Genomic DNA, 20282 nt, shown 5'->3' on the forward strand with positions numbered 1-20282 from the left:
CAGTAAATTTCACACTGGCATCAGTGTGCATTTATTGTGCTGAGACGTTTTATACCAAACTTTCCAGATTTCAGTGTAGCCATTATGGAACTGTGGAGTTAGTAATTGACAGACTCTCAGACCATATACTCTTTATGGATACCCTGCACTTACAATGTCTAAGGTTTAGCTTAGACACTGTAGGGGCATAGTGCTCATGCAACTATGCCCTCACCTGTGGTATAGTGCACCCTGCCTTAGGGCTGTAAGGCCTGCTAGAAGGGTGACTTACCTATGCCACAGGCAGTGGATTGTGGGCATGGCACTCTGAGGGAAGTGCCATGTCGACTTAGTATTTTTCTCCCCACCAGCATACACAAGCTGTGAGGCAGTGTGCATGTGCTAAGTGAGGGATCACCAAGGTGGCATAATACATGCTGCAGCCCTTAGAGACCTTCCCTGGCCACAGGGCCCTTGGTACCAGGGGTACCACTTACAAGGGACTTATCTGTGTGCCAGGGCTGTGCCAATTGTGGAGACAAAGGTACAGTTTAGGGAAAGAACACTGGTGCTGGGGTGTGGTTAGCAGGGTCCCAGCACACCTTCAATCATAACTGGCATCAACAAAAGGCAAAACTTTAGGGGATAACCATGCCAAAGAAGGCATTTCCTTACAGCAGGCATAACACGCCTTAAGGTAGGGTGCAGCATATTTCACAGGCAGAATATGTCATTTACACGTTCTTACAGTGAAAACACAAAATTGACATTTTTACAGTGGAAGAACTTGGTCACCCCCATTGGTGAGTACAGTATTAAATAATGACCCCTCAGCTATGCTAACTCCTGAACGGTGCGATCAAACATGATACTCCAAGGTATCAAACAACTCATTTCATTAAGCCTGACTAAATTCTGTCAAACTTAATGTAACAGATTGTGGTGTGCAACTTTTACAAAGTTGCCATTTTGTTGCCTTTAGTCTCCTGGGCCCTTAACGGTTGCACAAGGAGCCTGTCCCTGAGACAACTTTCTGCCTTTCTGGGGAGACATACTAACTACTCCCAGGAATGAAGACAATAGAAACCCACACTGAAGAGAGGTGTTACCTCCCTCCTGCAGGAAGTCACACGGGTGTTGGTCCAAAAGGTGAACTGCAAAGGAGAAGCCTTCTTTGAAGGGCATGCAGGTCTTACTTGGAGAGGGGCTAATCCACTGTTTAGGTAGAGAGGCTGACACTAGGGACAGGGAAGATGCAACCAGTTACTAAACCGGTTTCTCTGGCTGTATAGTCCCCTTGGAAGTCACACCTTTGGGTTGGGCTAGGGAACTCTGGACACCAAGAGAATGGTCCTGCCATGTTGGGAGTGGGTAGAATTGTGCATCCTGGGATAGCGAGATGCCACACTTTGCAGGAAGTGGTCAGCAGGAGGGAGGGAATCTAGTAGCCCACTGGCTACTGATCACATCTACCCTGAGGGCACTTCTGAGCATAAAAAGGGCACCTATGGCACCCTGAACTCAGATCTCACCTGGAGTACTCACAGGAGTAAGGGCCAAAGAAGACTCCTTTGCTGCACCATAAAACCAGCAAAGAAAGGCTGCACCGGTGTGGGCTGCACCTGTTGAACCTGGTGGCTAGCAAAGGAGAGGGATGGTGTCTGCTGTGTACTGTTGTGGAAAAGTTGTCTCCAGAGGTAGCCCAATGCAAAAAAACTCCCTGACCTCCTGTTGGTTGCTCAGAGCCACAGCTAACCAGGGCTGAAGTAGAAGGTTTACATAAAAAAACCTACTGGTCTTAGAGGGGTTGGTAAGTGTATTACATGGTGAGGTTGCACAACCACACCATATAATAACCCAATTTCTTCACATTTGTAGACTACGTATTCTCTACAGTGGCAAACAGATCTAGCCAGTGTTCTCCCCATTGTTGGAAGATGTGCTGTGCAGCATCTGAGTAAAACTACAATTTATAATGTGTTAGCAACATCAGCTGAGTTTGTCTGCTCTGGCATTTAAAGATCCTGCCAGGTCCTGAAAGATCAGGGAGATATCCTGAGCGTTCAGCCACTTCCAGGGGCACAGAGCCTCCAAGCACAGGGCGCATAAGACCACACCTCCCTGTGTTATGGAGTAGCACAGTTGGTCATGTTGTCTGTGAGAATATATACGCATTACCACTTGATGGTCGGGAGGAACGCCTCAAAACCAATCGCCCACAACTCCAGCAAGAACCATAATAATCTGATTTCCATCTCTCCCAGATGACTGCCCCAACACAGCAATGATGCATTCAACTGTCAACTGTGGTTGGGTGAGGAAGAGGGTTCTGCCGCCAGTCCAACTGCAGCCAAGCAACCACCACTGCAGGTCACTTGCAGTCTCTACTGATACCCTGATGAAATCTAAGAGACTTCGTTGGTGCGGAGCCCACTAAGACTTCAGATCCCACTACAGGGACCGCAAGTGCCACCCGGTGAGATCCACAAGAAGGATGCAGGAGGGCAAAGGTCTAAGAAGCCTTAGAGTTGCTCTCACTGATGCCCATGCCAAGGGTTGAAACATCATAATCATTGCCCAAATGTCCTGGACCCGCTGAGGTGGACGAAAGGCTCGGAAAAGCATCACTTTTGGGATGGCTGCAATTAAGGGGAGCCATTGCTAAGGAGTCAAGTATGACTTTGGCACATTAAAGGAAAATCCCAATGATGTCCACAGGTTAACAGTTGTCTGAAGATAGTTGCCAACTGTTGTGGACAGGTTGTCTCCAGAAGCCAGTTTTCTTTTGGGGAAAAGAAAAAAGTTCAGAGGACTTCCTTTTTTCAGCACCAGGAAATAACGGCTGCAGGAGCCAGTCACGATCTCTGATACTGGGACAGTCTTTATGGCTTCCTTGACCAAGAGAGCTTGAATTTCTCCCTGGAGTATGGACAAGTGGTCCTATTGGAGGTGCTGTATCCCCTGCCTCTACCACAAAAGGACTGAGAGGCCTGTCGTTGCAAGGGTACATTCTGGTGCTGGTGCTGTCTCTGCTGATATCCCTTACCAAAGCCTTGATAGGGACAAGGTTGCTGGGGGAATTACCAAACTAAAGGAGCTAGGACTAGAGAGTGGGGAGTTGCCTTGCTCTCCTTATATCTTTCCAGAGCAGAGTCTGATTTGCTCCAAAGGGTTTAGAGCCATCAAGGGGCATGTCTATTGAGGCTTGCTGGGCACTGTTGGTAAAGCCAGTGGAGTGAATCCAAGTGTGTTGCCAAAGCACCGTGCTGATCCCGACTGACAGGATCAGAAAGTCTGTAGTGTCCATGTCTGATCGTATGGAGTACTTTAATTGCATCCTGGCCGTCTCGTATGAGAGTTTGTATAGTTGGACAAATGTCCTTTGGGATAGCTGGCCACATGTCTCAACTCTATCCCACAAAGCCTGCAAGTACATTCCCAGTTGGCAGCTGGTGTTGTCTGACCTAAGGGCAAGGCTAGTACACAAAAACATGCGTTTAGAATACACTTCCATGCGTCTTGACTCCCTATCAGGCGGGGTGTGGGAAATGCATTCGGATTACTTCTGCTCGTTGATGCCTCACCACCATGCTTTCCAGAGTGGAATCCAGATCCCCGGTGGGCAGGGATAAATTGCCTTGCTACCTCCCTGTTGACGAGGAAGCAAGATCCTGCTCATTAAAGGGGAGAAGAGGGTTTTGACTTGTCTGTCCTCATTTAAGGACCTCAGTCAGAATATTTGTTTTGAACTTGGTTGTGGATTAGGTGAGGTAGAATACTTCTGCTGCTCTCCTGATCACAGATACGAAAGAGATGGATTCTCCTGTTGCCACTGCAGGATTAAGAGAGAAAAGACCAATGTCTGGAGAAGTGTCGAACCCACTGGCATGTTGTAAATCATGAAAAATGTTATCATCCTCATGACTGTCATCATCCGTATTATTGTCATCAAATTTCTGGGGTGTTACAGAGTCAAATAGGAGTGAAGACATGTTGTTGTTGGCTCTTGTAGGGGTCAATGATGAGTTTCGGGTCCAACAAACTATTGGCTCTGCTACTGCCGTTGATGATGTTGCTGCCAATGCAAAGACATGGACTAGTGGCATCGGTTGCAGCACTAAATGCGGCTTTGGACATTGCGCTGGGGCCAGAGCTGGTGGGTCTGAGCTCGAGGAGAGGGTACGGCCTCAGGTTGAGGTCAAGTGGTATTCTGACTGGATGCCACCATGAATCTTTGGGGTCCGAAAGCACTCCAGAGAGTTTCAGAGGGTACTATACCCATGGTCATGGAGTTTCTGTGCTGTTGCATTTGGCCTGGGAAGTTGGGGCCCATCAACAGCAAAGTTCCAAATTTGAAGAACAACTTTGCAGCCTGGAGATACCTGAGGAGTCGCAGGACTCCCAACAGTGGGAGTGGCGGAATGAAGGAGAACCTTGTTTGGACTTCTTGTCTTTTTTAGATTTTGTGTTCTAACCTGAATTTCTTGACTTTGATGAAGATCATTCGAGAGATTGGCATCGGTAGAGAGCACGCATTCATGTGCTTGAATCTGATTGGGAACCAGTCTTTGATTTTCTTCAGAATTCTGTGACTGCAAGTTTGGCATATCGGTCATAGATGGCCTTTTGGGTAAAAATTGGGCAGAGTTGTGCTTGGAGGCAAGACACCAGAGACAGACATTGTGGGTGTCGGCCACCCACATCTGGCATTGACATTACGTTCACAGTCGGAAACCCTGCTGTTTTAGGTGGAAACATATCCCTTGCACACTGAAAATGTTTTCTGAGCGAAAGGAATTCAGTCAAGCTGACAGAATTTAAAGGGGAGCTCAGGATCAACACCTTAAAGGGACTGACATCAACGCATGGAAGTGGTGCCAATATAGTAAACACAACCTCACATCAAGGATGGGATGGCACCGATGTGGAGCCACAAAAAGCTATCCATCTATAATTGCTATTGAAAATACCCTGGCTCCAGTTTGGTACTTGGGGGTATTCTCAAGGTGAAGACTCTGCAGTTAGAAGTCTCTATCAGAAAGACCTTTCAGGAGTGCCCAACAGGCAGCTCGCCTGCAGTCTCCTCACTCTGTCTCAGACTGTCTTAGACTCTTTGGAATCAACCATGGCATTTATACTCACATTCTGGCATTTATACTCACATTCTGCAACCACTACCCTGCAGCAGAATAACAATCAATTAGCTGTCATTTATTCTCGACTCAGTTGAGGCAGTCTTGATGAATGCATCATTCCTTTCAGTCCAAAAGGGAGTGCACATTTTGCACAAAAGAATAGCTACTGCTGAGTATGATTAGCAATTATGAGTGATGATACATTCTAGTTTCAAGAACGCCACAGCTATTACAGCAAAAAGCAGCAGAGGCACACACAGTGTTTCCTAGATCCCTTGCTCCCATACTCCTCAGAAAGAAGAGTCACTGGCCTGCTTACCTTAAGCATATTTGAGTCAAGGTGGGCAAAGCTTTACTTCTAGCCACTTCCCTCTGAACCCTGTAGGGATGTTTGAATGACTAGCATTGGTGTAGCCAGAGTTATATTCAATACCCCAGCCAAAACAAATAGGAGCTTGCCAGTTGAATCATGCAGGCAAAAAACCTGCACCATATTTATTAAGTTCTGATACTCGTCATTAGTTTTCTATAACGAATGCTGGGCAACAACCAGAATGCAAAGTAAAAACAGCATTAGACAAGCTACTCAGAAAGACATGGAACAACTCAGGATCAAATCATCTGTGCATAAATCTCAAGCATTTTATTTGAAACAAATGTCAAACTATAATGTGTGCATTAGTATTTATTTGATACTGTGTAAATCTAATTGGGGATCAACTGAGCTCTGTACATAGCAAGAGATCTAAAATTATGTCAGAAAAATGGACATGCCTATAGGTGCAAAACTTGTGATTATGGTGGACAGTGACAACAGTGACAACAGTGGATGACACTAGTGGCAACCTATTCTGATGATAATTATTTATTTTTTTATCCAAAAAGCACTGCCTGTAACAACAACATGTCCCAAATGGAAGACAAAATGCAAAAGACAATGGGTGACTGTCAAACTAATTAGGAACTAAGGGCCAGATGTAGGAAGCTCTTTGCACGTCGCAAACAGCGAATTCTGCTGTTTGCAATGTGCAAAAAGCACATTGAGGTGCACAAACCCAGTTTTACGATTCGGTAACCTGGTTACCGAATCGCAAAACGGGTATGCGACTCGCAATTAGGAAGGGGTGTTCCCTTCCCAATTGCGACTCGCAGTGCAATGTAGGATTGGTTTGTGACTGCGAACGCGGTCACTATCCCATCGCAGTTAGCACCCATTTCAAATGGGTGCTAACCCATTCGCAAAAGGGAAGGGGTCCCTCTGGGACCCCTTCCCCGTTGTGAATGTCAATATCAACATTTTTTCAGACCAGGCAGTGGTCCTATGGTCCTACTACTGCCTGCTCTGAAAAAATTAAACGAAAAAGTTTCATGTTTTATTTTTGTAATTACTCTTGTTTTCCTTTAAGGAAAACGGGCTGCATTAAAAAAAACAAAAAACTGCTATATCAAAAAGCAGTCACAGACATGGTGGTCTGCTGTCCGCAGCAGGCCACCATCCCTGTGAGGGCCGCCATTTGCAAGGGGGTTGCAAATTGCGACCCACCTGATTGTTCATGAGGTGGGCATTTGCGAGCCCCCTACGAATCGCAGATGGTGTCAGGGACATCATCCTGCATTCTGATTTGCGACTCGCAAATTGCGAGTCGCTCTGACTCGCAATTTGCAAATCGCAAATCGGAACCTATCTACATGTGGTCCTAAGTTCTAAAACGACTGCGCTTAATGAGATCAAGAAGCTTGAAAAGTCACATTCCACAAAAATATTCTCTTAACCCACGACTAATCTTCAGTATATTCTAACAGCACATGAACCTAATGACAGACGCATACTGGAAAATTAGAGGACATTCTAAATTCTAGAAACTATCTACAGGCATAATTTCCATAGGCTGTTTAGTGATAATGTAAATCTCACACAGAGGCAGTAATGCAGATGTTACCTTGTGTTCACGCCAGCTGACATGGTATGGTTGGATGTTGTGGCTCCTTTATGCCCCTGGTCAGATCTGCTCATTTGAGGAGCAGTCATAGGCCTGAAACACAAAAATCAGAAAAGTCAAATTATTATTACAGTTCAATATATGAAACAAGCTTTTTTCCAACACCAGTAGCAACATAAGAAGATCCGTTTGTGAGTCACAGAAATCGTGATGTGAATTACCTTTTGGATCCCAAACAATCATGCATGAGTCTGCAACATTCACACCAGAACCTTCCACATTACCACTCTTCAAACCACCTGCAATTCTAGATATACCCATTCTTCTACCCGTTCTGACTAACCCTCATGTAAGGATACCACTTCATCCATGCCTACTCCAGTAACTATGCCATCATTGCCATCGTGGGTAACAACTTTATCACCATTGCAAGTCAAAGTTGCCTCCTCTACATGGCCGGATGGATACCAAACTTTAGTGTCATCCAATAGTTACAAATAATTTCCCTACTGAGCTTACCATTGTTACTCATTGTGACGATTCTGGAAATATTTTAATCTTTTAAGGAGCCAGACTCTTCTACCATCCAACTAAATGGCATTCATCATGATATGCACAATTCTCTTGGGCTCTGAAAATTCTCACCCTTAGCAACCTTGTGGCTACAATTTACAAGTACCCACAGTCCAAAATGAGCAACGATTTCTTTCACACCATGCATTACATATTAATGACTTTTGTATTTCCCTTGCACCACTTCTATTGGATTTTAAACATGATTAGGGTCCCAGTGTAAAAAAACAGTTTTTGTCATCCGTCCTGGATTGGACTTTGAATGTGTAACGCTTCCTCTCGTAATGGTAAACAGACTTTGCTCATGGTGCCATGTGGTACTATTATATAGACCACAAAATTCACCATAAATTCTCTCACCAATTGTTCCTACCATTATGTGCTATTTGCACTGTGCTCTTGATCAAATGATTAAATCTTCTGATAGCACTGTTTCCATTTGGATGATAAACAGCAGCACATGTTCAATAAAATAATACTGTTAATATTTCATTGCCTCTATGAGCTTAAACTGCATCCCATTATCTATTAACACTCTTGCAGGCAAACCTTCTCTAAAACAATCTTAGTCCCAATACTAAATTAAGGTAGCAATAGCCATCCTTTAAAAAACGTTAACCTCTACTCTTTTCAAAAACAAATCTAATAATGCCACAATATATTTATGAACTCTGTCGTCCCATAATACAGGAACCATAATATCCAAGGCCTTTAGGCATATCAGATATAATGGCAGACGGAGGGTATTACAAGATTATTTAATTCTTGCACCAACCCCTTTACCTCTAAATCTAAACTTAGCTCCTCCCGTGTTCCCTATGAGCCCTTTAAGACAAAATCCTATTGCTAAACCACTAGGTTGGTGTAAGAAAATTACTCTTTTTGTATGGTCACCCCTAAAGTTTTTGGACGAATGTTGCTTTAATAGTGCACTGTGGCCTGCTAATCAGACCTCAGTGCCTGTGCCTTTACCCTTAAACTGGTACGCTGGATTGGCTTGTACCCAATCAGCTAAGCTATCCTGGCTGTAAGTCCCTAGTAAATGATACCCAGGGTACCCAGGCCATGTAAGTTAGAGGGTCCCCCAGGGATTGCAGAACCAGTTGTGCCACCCAGGATGGGATTTCAGCAAAACAAGACTCCCAGCCCACCATCTGCAGGCTGGCGGAGCAAGTTTGACTGCTGGCCCTCCTTGGCCACTTAAAGCAATGGTAAAGCCAGACTTCCCTTGGAATATATGTACTTCACCCCTATGGCAGGCCTTTTGAGTCCTAATGCAGGGTGCAAGACACTCCGCTGGCAGAACATGTAATATGACATGTTCTGATAGTAAAAATGCAGAACTGTTGTTTTTACTGTAGAAAAGCTTATTCACCCTATTGGCAAGTGGAGAGTTACACGCTGATCCCTCAGCTTTGCTAACTCTGTAACAGTGCAAACAAAGTGGATCATCCAAGGTATCAAACAACTCCTTACATTAAGTCTGACTTGATGCTCAGGTCGAAATTAATGTAACAAGTTGCAATATGCAACTTTAGAAAAGTTGTCACTTTGCTGCCTTCAGTCCCCTGTGCCGATACAACCTGTCCTGTATGTAGGAAAGTAGCCTCTTTTTAGCATGGTTAGCCCCACTTTTTGCCTGATGGCAGTGTGTTTTGACTGTGTTCAATGGGATCCTGCTAACCAGGACCCCAGTGACTGTACTCACTCCCTTTAAACTTGGTTGCTTGTACCACAAACACCCTACATTTGGCATATTGGCGCTCCCTTATAAGTCCCTAGTATATGGTACCCAGGGCATTGGGGCAACAGGGGTTCCCCACGGGCTGCAGCATGTATTATGCTACCCATGGGGAGCCTATGCAAAGTGTATCTGCAGGCCTGCCATTGCTGCCTGCATGAAAGGGTGCCTGCATCCTTTTCACAACATGTCACTGCACTGGGTCACTGTAAGTCACCCCTATGGTAGACTGTCCTAGCCCAGAGGACAGGGTGCAGGTATCTGTGTGTGAGAGCACCCCTGACTTTGTGCGTGTGGGGACGCCATTTTATACGTTTACTGGATATAGGTCACTACCTATATCCAGCTACATAATGGTAACTCCGAACCTGGGCATGTTTGGTATCAAACATGTCGGAATCATACCCCAATACTGTTGCCAGTATTGGAAGTATGATTCCATGCACCCGGGGGGCTCCTTAGAGGACCCCTAGAATTGCTCCTACCAGCTTTCTGGGGTTTTCCTGGTATCCCAAGCTGCTGCCACCCCTCAGACGGGTTTCTGCCCTCCTGATACTTGAACAGCTCAAGTTCAGGAAGGCAGAACAAAGGATTTCCTTTGGGAGAGGGAGCCAACACCCTCTCCCTTTGGAAATAGGTGTTACATGGCTTGGGAGGGGTAGCCTCCCCAAGCCAGTAGTATGCTTTGAAGGTCTCATTTGGTGTCCTCCTTGCATAAACCAGCCTGCACCAGGTCAGGGATCTCCAGTCTCTGGCACGAAACAGGACAATGAAAAGGGGAGTGAGCACTCCCCTGTCCATCACCACCCAAGGGGGGGTGCCCAGAGCTCCTCCAGTGGGTTCCTTGATTCAGCCATCTTGAATCCAAGGTGGGCAGAGGCCTCTGGGAGCATCTGAGTGGCCAGGTCAGTCGGTGACGTCAGAGCCCCCTCCTGATAGGTGGTCACCTGTCTTGGTGACCAATCCCCCTTCCAGGGCTACTTAGGGTTTCCCTCTTGGGTGGGTCCTCAGTTTTGACAGGCAAAACTTCAGCAGGACTCCTCTGCACCATTTACTTTGACTTCTGGCCACTGGAACCGCAACTGGACACCACAGGAAACTACAATCTGCAGCTACACCAAGACTTTGCCCAGCAACACTGTTTCTCTGTATTCTTCCAGCAACAGCAACATTTCTTCTGGGGGCACCAAGTCTTTAACCTGCACAAGAAGCAACAAGGAATCTCCCGTGAAGTGAAGGAGTCACTTCTCTGCATCTGCAGGCACTAACTGCAACCACGACCGGCTGCATGGATCTCCTCTCATCCTGAGCTGCGTGGATCCTGCATCACGAATGGTGGTCTAGAGTGGTCCCCTTGGTCCTCTCTGCCAGCTGTCCAACTTTGGTGGAGGTAAGCCCTAGCCTTCCCACGCAGGACAGTACCCCCATGCACAGTGTCTCTTGCAGCTACCAAGGCTTGTTGGCATCTCCTCCAAGGGATCTTCAGGCTCTGTGTAGCCCTAGCCCCCAGCACTCTTCCCTGCAAAGCACAGCCCTCTGCGTGCTTCTCCTGGGATGTGGGACCTCTCTTCAGGTGTGCTGCGTGGGCCTCTCTGCGACTCCTGGGCTCCTGACCTGTGAGTCTTCTGTGGGGACTGACTCCTCTTCTCTGGACTCCCTGCACTGCTGAGGGTCACCTGGCACTCCCCCTGTGTGTTGAGCCTCCCCTGTACCTTGCTGGTCCCCGGTAGCTCCACTTTTTTCCAACCATGACTCTTGCCTTTGCTAAGGCTTGTTGGTGGCTTTTACACAGCACAGACTGACTGCAATCCTTCATCCGGCGTGGGAAATCGACTAAATAATCCAGGAACTCTTCATCTGCTCCAGGGCTGCATTGCTGATCATCTTCATCTCACCGTCGACCAACTCCTGCATCCACAGACGGGTGATAAGTGGCTCCTGCCACCACCGGACACTCCAACTGGAACTGGACTTGGCCCCCTTCTTTTCCAGGTCTTCCTCTTTCAGGAACCACTCTTTGTTTCTTGCAGTCTTGTCAGGGTCTTGCAATATCCTTCTCTGAAGTTCTCTGGGTTGGTTTAGGTAGAACCAGTAACTTACCTCTTTCCTCCTCATCACTGGTGGGTTTTCCAGTACTTACCTTTCGGGTTTCCTAGTACCTCCAGCTCCTCTCTACCGATTCCACTTCCTTGGGTGGCGACCCGACCTTCGAATTCCACTTTCTTAGCATATGGTTTGGTCTTCCCCTAGCACTTCTGTATTGCCTATTGTTTTTTACTGTTTTCCATTACTTTTTATGCCTATTTCCTAATTGTTACTGTACATATATAGTGTGTTTACTTACCTCCTACTGGAGAATTGCCTATCTAGTATTTTAGCACTTGTGTCATTAAAATAAAGTACCTTTATTTTTGTAACACTGTGTGGTTCTTTAATGTGTGAAAGTTCTGTGTGACTTCAATGGTATTGCATGAGCTTTGCTTGTCTCCTAGATAAGCCTTGGTTACTCATTCACAGCTACCTCTACAGAGCCTGGCTTCTAGACAATGCCTGCACTTCATTAATAAGGAGATACCTAGACCTGTTATAAGGTGATAATACCATAGGTACTCACTTCAAACCAGGCCAGCTTCCTACACTGTAGCCGAAACAGCTTTCTGCCCTCCAGGGGAGACATGCTAAACGACTTCCAGGAAAGAATACAATATGGGTCTGCTCTGGAAAGAGGCGTAACATCCCTCCTGCAGGAAGCCAAGTGGGTGTTGGCCCAAAAGCTGAGCTTGAAAGGAGAAGCCACCTTTGAAGGGCAAATGGGGAGTACTTGTTAGAAGGGCTACTCCATTATGCAGGAATACAGGCTGGCACTTCGGACAGGTGAGAGGAAACCACATGCCAAACTGGTTTTCTAGGTGCACGCAGCCCTCTGTTTATCCACACCTCTGGGTTGGGGAAGGGAGCTTTACATGCTGGGAGACGGGTCCTGCCATATTGGATATGGGAAGAATGTTGCATCCTGGGATGCCCAGATCTCACACTTTGCAGGAAGTGGTCATCAGATCGGAAGGATCCAGGTAGGCCACTGGATACCAACTGCATGCTGCCCTGAGGGCATTTTCTGAGCATACGTAGGATGTCTCTGGCACCCAAAACTCGGATCTCGACTGGACTGGAAGGAGGACCAGTGAAGGATTGCCCTACTGAACCATTAGACCAGCAAAGATAAGCTGCACCAGCGTGGACTGCACCTGCTGAACCTGGTAGCAAAGGAGACGCAATGTGCCTGCTGTGTCCTGCTCGAAGAGAAGTCAACTCGAGAGGACAGCCATAGCCGATAGATTCCAAGGGTCAGTGAACTGGCCTCCAGATCACAGCACAGGGACATCACAGGTGAGAAGCCTCCGAGGTAAGGTGGTAGACCAAAGTCTGCAACCTGCCGCCAACCACTGCTGTGCAGCACTAGGGACCTGACGCACAAAGTTGCACCTGAGTTCGGTGAGCCCATAAATGTAATCGGGAGCGAAGCTGAGACCCCCAGAGGACGAGTTATCAACCAAGGAAGGATTGGCCTGGGATCACAATACTGGCCGACTAGTAGTCCCCTGTGACTGGAATTATGCCAGCACAGAAGACATTAAAGGATGTCAACTCTGTGGCCAGGACCATGTCAACCCCTTTGTGGACCAAGTAGCAGTCGCAGTAAGACCCCAGTCGACTGCATTGCATCCGCAGCATCCTTAGATTTGGAACTGACTGAGCACTTCTTCACCTGCTGAGGCAACTATTTCTGAGCAACTTTCTGGTCCCCCTGACTGGCTCCCTGCTGGAGTTGGTCACCTAAAGTGACTAAGTGACCACACTGTAAATAGCCCAGAATTTCTGGTGAAAAACTTTCTAAGTGTCAAATTAATTAAATTTGCCAATGTTTGTTCGTGGTTAAGTGAAATAATGCAGTACACTATACTTTGTAAATTCTATATCCCCAGATCCCTCCAGTGGATCTTTTTTGTTGTGGTGTCTAAAAAACATAAAAATGCAGTCTATTGTTATAAACTGGTGTTGGATTTCTTTAGTATCTTGTTGATTTCTTCTTGAATTATTTTAGAGCTGTTCAAATGCTTTACCTTAGTGTAAGCATTGCTGCTCAGAGCCACTGCTGCCCAGGATTGAGCTGAAGGTTTGACAAACGAAAGGGTTGGTAACTGTATTACACAGTGAAAATGCACAACCACACCATATAACACACCCCATTTCCTCACAGGTGGTATGACCGTCACACCTCTTTCAATAATTTTGTCCATTTACAACCAGGTCTTCTCTTACTTCCAAAAACAGATGTTTTTGGAAAATAGCTTGCTCCTTAAACCAATGGGCTAGTACATAACTCCATATGTCCTTGGATAGGACATGCACTCCTTTTATATTTACATACAATATACTTGCCACATCAAACTCATTCCTTTTATTCCTGTCAGCTTTCTTATTAACCCCTTGGCAGCCAAGGTCGTAACGGTTACATCCATTGCTGCTGCCCTGAGGCACCAAGGACGTAACCGTTACGTCCTTGGCCTGGCTCATAGCGCTCCCCCCATGAATCTCGCTTCGGCGCCCCCACTGCAGGGTTGAAAGGGGAATCACTTCCCATTCCACCCTCACCCTCTTTCCCCCCATGGCATCTGATGACATCATAAGAGGCCTACCCCTCCACGCTGGAAGCTGAACTTCCAGCACGAATCGGAGGAGAAATGCTTTTGCATTTCTCCTCCGATCACGTGAAGGGGCCGAGAAAGGCATCAAAGGACGCGATCGGGCAGCAGAAATGCCCACTAGACAACAGGGATTTTTTTTGTAGGTTATTGTCATGAGGGGAGCAGCTCCTTGGTCAAGGGCCGCTCCCCAGGGGGCCAAATTATTTTTAGGCCATTTCTTCCCCCTGACCTATTTTTATTAGGCCAATCTGCCGAGAAGGGGGGCTGAAACCACTAGACACCAGGGATTTATTTTTGTCAGTTTCACGTGAGGGGAGCGACCCCTTAGGCAAGGGTCGCTCCCATGGGGGGGGCAAATTTGTTGTAGGCCATTTCTGCCCCCCTTGGGGGTAGATTGGCCTATTGTAATTAGGCTGATCTGCCCCCAGGTGGGAATTAAACCCTAGACAGCAGGATTTTTTATTTGCTTATTTTATTTTTTTATATGTGGGGAGTAAATTGTCTTTAGGCCATTTCTGCCCCCCTTCGGGGCAGATCGGCCTATTTTTGTTAGGCCAATCTCCCACCCAGGGGGGGCAGAAACCACAAGACACCAGGGATTTTTTTTTTTGTGTGTCAATTTCACACAAGGGGAGCGACCCATTAGGCAAGGGTCGTTCCCCTGGGGGCAAATTTATTTTAGGCCATTTCTGCCCTCCTTGGGGGCAGATTGGCCTATTTTTGTTAAGCCGATCTGCCCCCGAGGGGGGAAGAAAACACTAGGCACCAGGGATTTTTTTTTGCGCCAATTTCACGCAAGGGGAGCAACCCCTTAGGCAAGGGTCGCTCCCCTGGGGGGGGATTTAATTTAGGCCATTTATGCTCCTCTTGGGGGCAGATCGGCCTATTTCTATTAGGCTGATCTGCCCCCAGGGTGGGGGGGGGGCGGAAACCACTTAGGCACCAGGGATTGGTGTAGGTGTATGTGTGTGCTTTGTTTGCGGGGTGCAGCCCCTTGGGCAAGGGTCGCTTCCCATGAGGGCACATTACTGTTGGCCATATCTGCCCCCTTGGGGGCAGATCGCCCTATTTTTGGAAGGCCCATCTGCCCCCAAGGGAGGGCAGAAAGCCCACCAGACACCAGGGAAGATTTTGTTTGACAAAATAAGAGGGTGGGGGTATGGCCTAACCCCACTCCCCAAATAAATGGGGCCAAAGTTGGTCTGCCCACTAGTGGGCAGATGGGACAATTACCCCCGATCCACACCCAGGGGGGTGGGGGTTTGGGGGGGGAGAAAGTCTACTAGATGTTAGGGAATTTTACAAAAAAACTATGTGGGGTGGTGGCTACCAACCAGTATGGACCTGGTTGTGCCCCCACCCCAACTGAAGGGGGTAACAATCTTTCAGCTCTCCCTCCGCACACTAAAACATCTTATCCCATGGCAAGCAAGAGGACATTTGATTATTTGGGGTTTTGGTTTTACATTCGGGCCATGAGAGCTTGGCTAACTCTCAAAATCGTCCTACTTGGAATGGTGAGGGCTGCACTTTTTGGACTTTGGGAAGCTGCCATGTAGACAAATCCACAAGACCTAGACACATCTGAAAACTAAACATCTGGGTGATTCCTGGGTGGTGTGCTTCACATGCAGCACACAACATTTTCCTACCCAAAATGCCCTGCAACCCTCCAACTTTGCTGGAAATCACACATTTTCCCCACATTTTTGTGATGGAACCTTCCGGAATCTGCAGGAATCCACACAATTCCTACCACCCAGCATTGTCTCATCTATACCGATAAAAATTGTGCTACACTTGTCAGCCTAAAAATGTTTTTTTTCAAACTGCCCTTTTGGACCCACTTTGGTTCCCCCTCAATTTTGACATGTTTTTGGCTCTTCCCTGTTACAGGCACTTGGCCCACCTACACAAGTGAGGTATTATTTTTACCAGGAGACTCAGGGGTAGGAAATTTGTCCTGGTGCGGTGGTCCCACACAGAAATGTGGGAAAAATGTGATTTTTTAGCTAAATTTGAGGTTTGCCGAGGATTTTGGGTAAGAAAACATTGGGGGATCCACGCAAGTCACACCTCCCTGGACTCATTCGGGTGCACTAAGCCTACCCACACAAGTAAGGTACCATTTTTATCGGGAGGCTTGGGGGAACGCTGGGTGGAAGGAAATTTGTGGCTCATCTCAGATAACAGAACTTTCTGTCACCGAAATGTGAGGAAAAAGTGTTTTTTTGGCCAAATTGTGAGGTTTGCAAAGGATTCTGGATTACAGAACCTGTTGAGAGCCCCACAAGTAAACACATCTTGGATTCCCCTAGGTGTCTAATTTTCAAAAATGTGCAGATTTGGTAGGTTTCCCTCGGTGCCGGCTGAGCTAGAGGCCAAAATCCACTGCAAGGCAGTTTGCAAAAAACAGGTCTGTTTTCTTTGGGAGAATGTGATGTGTCCACGTTGTGTTTTGGGGCATTTCCTGTTGCAGGCGCTAAGCCTACCTACACAAGTGAGGTACCATTTGTATCGGGAGACTTGGGGAAACGCTGAGTGGAAGGAAATTTGAGGCTCCTCTCAGATTCCAGAATTTTCTGTCACCGAAATGTGAGGAAAAAGTGTTTTTTGGCCAAATTTTGAGGTTTGCAATGGATTCTGGGTAACAGAACCTGGTGAAAGCCCCACAAGTCACCCCATCTTAGATTCCCCTAGGTGTCTAGGTTTGAAAAATGTGCAGGTTTGGTATGTTTCCCTAGGAGCCGGCTGAGCTAGAGGCCAAAATCTACAGCTAGGCACTTTGCAAAAAACACGTCAGATTTCAATGTAAAAATGTGATGTGTCCATGTTGCGTTTCCTGTCGCGAGCATTAGGCCTACCCATGCAAGTGAGGTACCATTTTTATCGGAAGAATTGGGGGAATACAGAGTAGCAAAACAAGTGTTATTGGCCATCGTCTGTCTCTACATTTTGTGCTTCTAAATGTAAGACAGTGTGCTAAAAAGACGTCTATTTGAGAAATGCCCTGTAATTCACATGCTAGTATGGGCACCCCGGAATTCAGAGATGTGCAAATAACCACTGCTTCTAAACACCTTACCTTGTACCCATTTTGGAAATACAAAGGTTTTCTTGATACCTATTTTTCACTCTATATATTTCAGCAAATGAATTGCTGTATACCAGTTATAGAATGAAAACTCATTGCAAGATGCAGCTCATTTATTGGCTCTGGGTAACTAGGGTTCTTGATGAAGCTACAAGCCCTATGTATCCCTGCAATCAGAAGAGTCCAGCAGACGTAACAATATATTGCTTTAAAAAATCTGACATTGCAGGGAAAATTTACAGAGTAAAACGTGGAGAAAAATGGCTGTTTTTTTCACTTCAATTTAAATATTTTTTTATTTCAGCAGTTTTTTTCGGTAGGAAACCCTTGTAGAATCTACACAAATTACCCCTTGCTGAATTCAAACTTTTGTCTACTTTTCAGAAATGTTTAGCATTCTGGGATCCAACATTGGTTTCACACCCATTTCTGTCACTAACGGGAAGGAGGCTGAAAGCACAAAAAATAGTACAAATGGGGTATGTCCCATTAAAATTCCAAAATTGTGTTACAAAATGGAGTTTTCTGATTCAAGTCTGCCTGTTCCTGATAGCTGGGAAGATGGTGATTTTAGCACCACAACCCCTTTGTTGATGCCATTTTCAGGGGAAAAAACACAAGCCTTCTTCTGCAGCCTTTTTTTCCCAAATGTATTTAAAAAAAACGAAATATTCGCTGTATTTTGGCTAATTTCTTGGTCTCCTTCAGGGGAGCCCACAAAGTCTGGGTACCGCTAGAATCCCTAGGAAGTTAGAAAAAAAATGACACACATTTGGCGTGGGTAGCTTATGTGGACAAAAAATTACTAGGGCCTAAGCGCAAACTGGCCCAAACAGCCAAAAAAAGGCGTGGCACCTGATGGGGAAAAGGCCTGGCAGCGAAGGGGTTAACACAGGTACCTCACTTTGTGTATAAAACCTTGTAATTAACTATATAATCTTGCAATTTTTATGCCATATGCAAGATCAAGCCTCCATCTCAATGACAGAGTAGCTTTTGTCCATCTGGGGCAACGAGCGTCAGGAAAAGGAGACTGTAAGTTTGTTCTCTGGCTGTTCAACTTGGTAAGTACAGCCACCAGCCCTTTGCCACTAGAATCTGTAGTCACAATGGTATCAGCTAGAGGATCAAAATCTTGCAACGGTAGTTCCACACTTATTGCTCTTTTAATCGCCTCTAAAATCCTCTTGCATTCTTCATTGGATACTAACTGATTTATTGCTTAGTTGTTGATGTATATGATAAGTTTCATCAGAATGTTTATGCTCCCTTTTTGAGTAAACTTGAGAAAAATTCAGCTGATCCAAGAAATTATCATAGTTCATCCTCACTCTGTGGTTAAGGTGCTACTTTTATGCCTTCAATTATCTTCTCTTTAGGTTTAGCAAACATGTTACTTATCATCGGTAAAGCCTAACGGGGTGAAGACTATCTTGCCACAGACTCCTTACCTTAGAATTTTACCCAGGTGTCAGACTTTATCCAGACATTTTTTAGCAGTACCCCTGGCGCCAGTAGGTGGTGTCATCGGGTTTGTCCGCACCGGAAATTACGTGTGAGGTACCTATATAAATGCCACCCTGGCTCGCGGACTTTAGTTATTTTGTAACTTTCCACACCAAGAGCGCAGAGCAACGATAAGAACTGACCACTGGTATGAACGACTAAGACCCTGAGAAAGGTGTCCCTTATGCTGCAATCGGCTTGCAGAGCAGAGAGGATCAGTAAGGAATCTGCAGCTAGATAGAGTATTTACCAGACTAGGCATTACCAAAGGTAAGTAACTTGTTCATGTGATAGAGACTTCTAGCCGCAGATTTCGTACCTTAGAATAGATAATGCCTCCCCAGAGGTGGGTCTGTAAAGCAAATGTAAATCAGAAAGTCCTGCAGGGCTGAATGACCAAAGTGCCCGTTGCAATGGACCTAACTAACCAGAGAGCAGTGTTTGGTAAACATATGCAAAAATGCCCATGGTGCTGCCTGACAGATGTCCAGGAGAGGGACTCTAAGGGCTAATACAGTGGTTGCAGCCTTAGCTCTGGTGGAATGAGCATGCAAACACTCAGCGGGTTGTTGCTTGGCCATTGCACAGCAGAACTTGATGCAGAGCAAAATCGATCTTGAGATCAACTGTTTCTGCACACCCTTCCCTATCTTACTGGCTCCTACATACCCCACAAAGAGTTGATCATCCACACAGAACTCTTTTGTAAGACTGAAGTAGAATGACAAGGCTCTTTTTGGATCCAGGTGGTGGGGTCTCTCCTCTTTGGAGGAGTGAGGTGGAGCAAAGAATTTAGGCAAGGTAATGTTCTGGCCTATATGGAAGGTTCTCACAACCTTCAGAAGGAAGGAGGCACAAGTCTGGAGGACCAGCTTGTCCAGGAAAAGTGTTGAAGGGAGGTCGCACAAAGAGTGCCTGCAATTTGCTGACCCACCTAGCCAATGTTATGGCCACTAAAAAGGCAGTTATCATGGACAACAGACTAAGAGGGCAATTATGCAATGGCTCAAAGGGTGCACATATCAAGGAGGCAATAACAAGATTTAGATCCTACTGGGGCATGATAAATGCCTGGGAAAAACATGTGCTACACGCCTTCAAGAAACCTAGCCCCACAGGTGACATGAATAAGGAACTTTGGTCCAACAACTGTAAGAATGGCTGAAATGGCTGATAGATAACATTTAACTGTGCCCAGAGCATAGTCCTGCTGGCCAATGAAACAATAAATAGAAGAAACTTAGAGACATAGGCAGAAAGAGTCTCAATGTTGTGAGAATCACACCATGTCACTAAAATTATTCCTATGACAGGCAAATACCGACTTGGTGGAAGGACACCTGGCTGCCAGATTACCATCAGAGACTTCGGGAGGAAGGTCTATAGATGTCAACTGTCGCTGCTAAATCTCCATGCATGAAGGTGAATGGTGCACAGATTCAGGTGCGGAATTCTCCCTTGTTGCTGCAACAGAAGATCCTCTCGAAGAGGCACACTGATCAGGAGACTGATGGTCATGGTCAACAGCTCGGGATACCAGGCTCTCCATACCTAATCCGTCATTTTTATCTTCTTGAGAACTCTAGGTAGGAGTGGTGTAGACGGAAA

General features: G+C 46.1%; 1 protein-coding gene across 1 annotated transcript in view; it reads right to left on the reverse strand.

Moving 5' to 3' along the window:
* UNC80 (unc-80 homolog, NALCN channel complex subunit) overlaps positions 1-20282 on the reverse strand; it is a 2774722-nt gene that overhangs the window by 729852 nt on the left and 2024588 nt on the right. Inside the window, exon 48 of the mRNA XM_069225668.1 lies at positions 7055-7147. Within this exon, the coding sequence (XP_069081769.1) occupies positions 7055-7147 (93 nt within the window). The remainder of the gene's footprint in view (positions 1-7054; positions 7148-20282) is intronic.

This window comes from Pleurodeles waltl, chromosome 3_1 (genome assembly GCF_031143425.1).
Source record: "Pleurodeles waltl isolate 20211129_DDA chromosome 3_1, aPleWal1.hap1.20221129, whole genome shotgun sequence".
NCBI classification, from domain to species: domain Eukaryota; kingdom Metazoa; phylum Chordata; class Amphibia; order Caudata; family Salamandridae; genus Pleurodeles; species Pleurodeles waltl.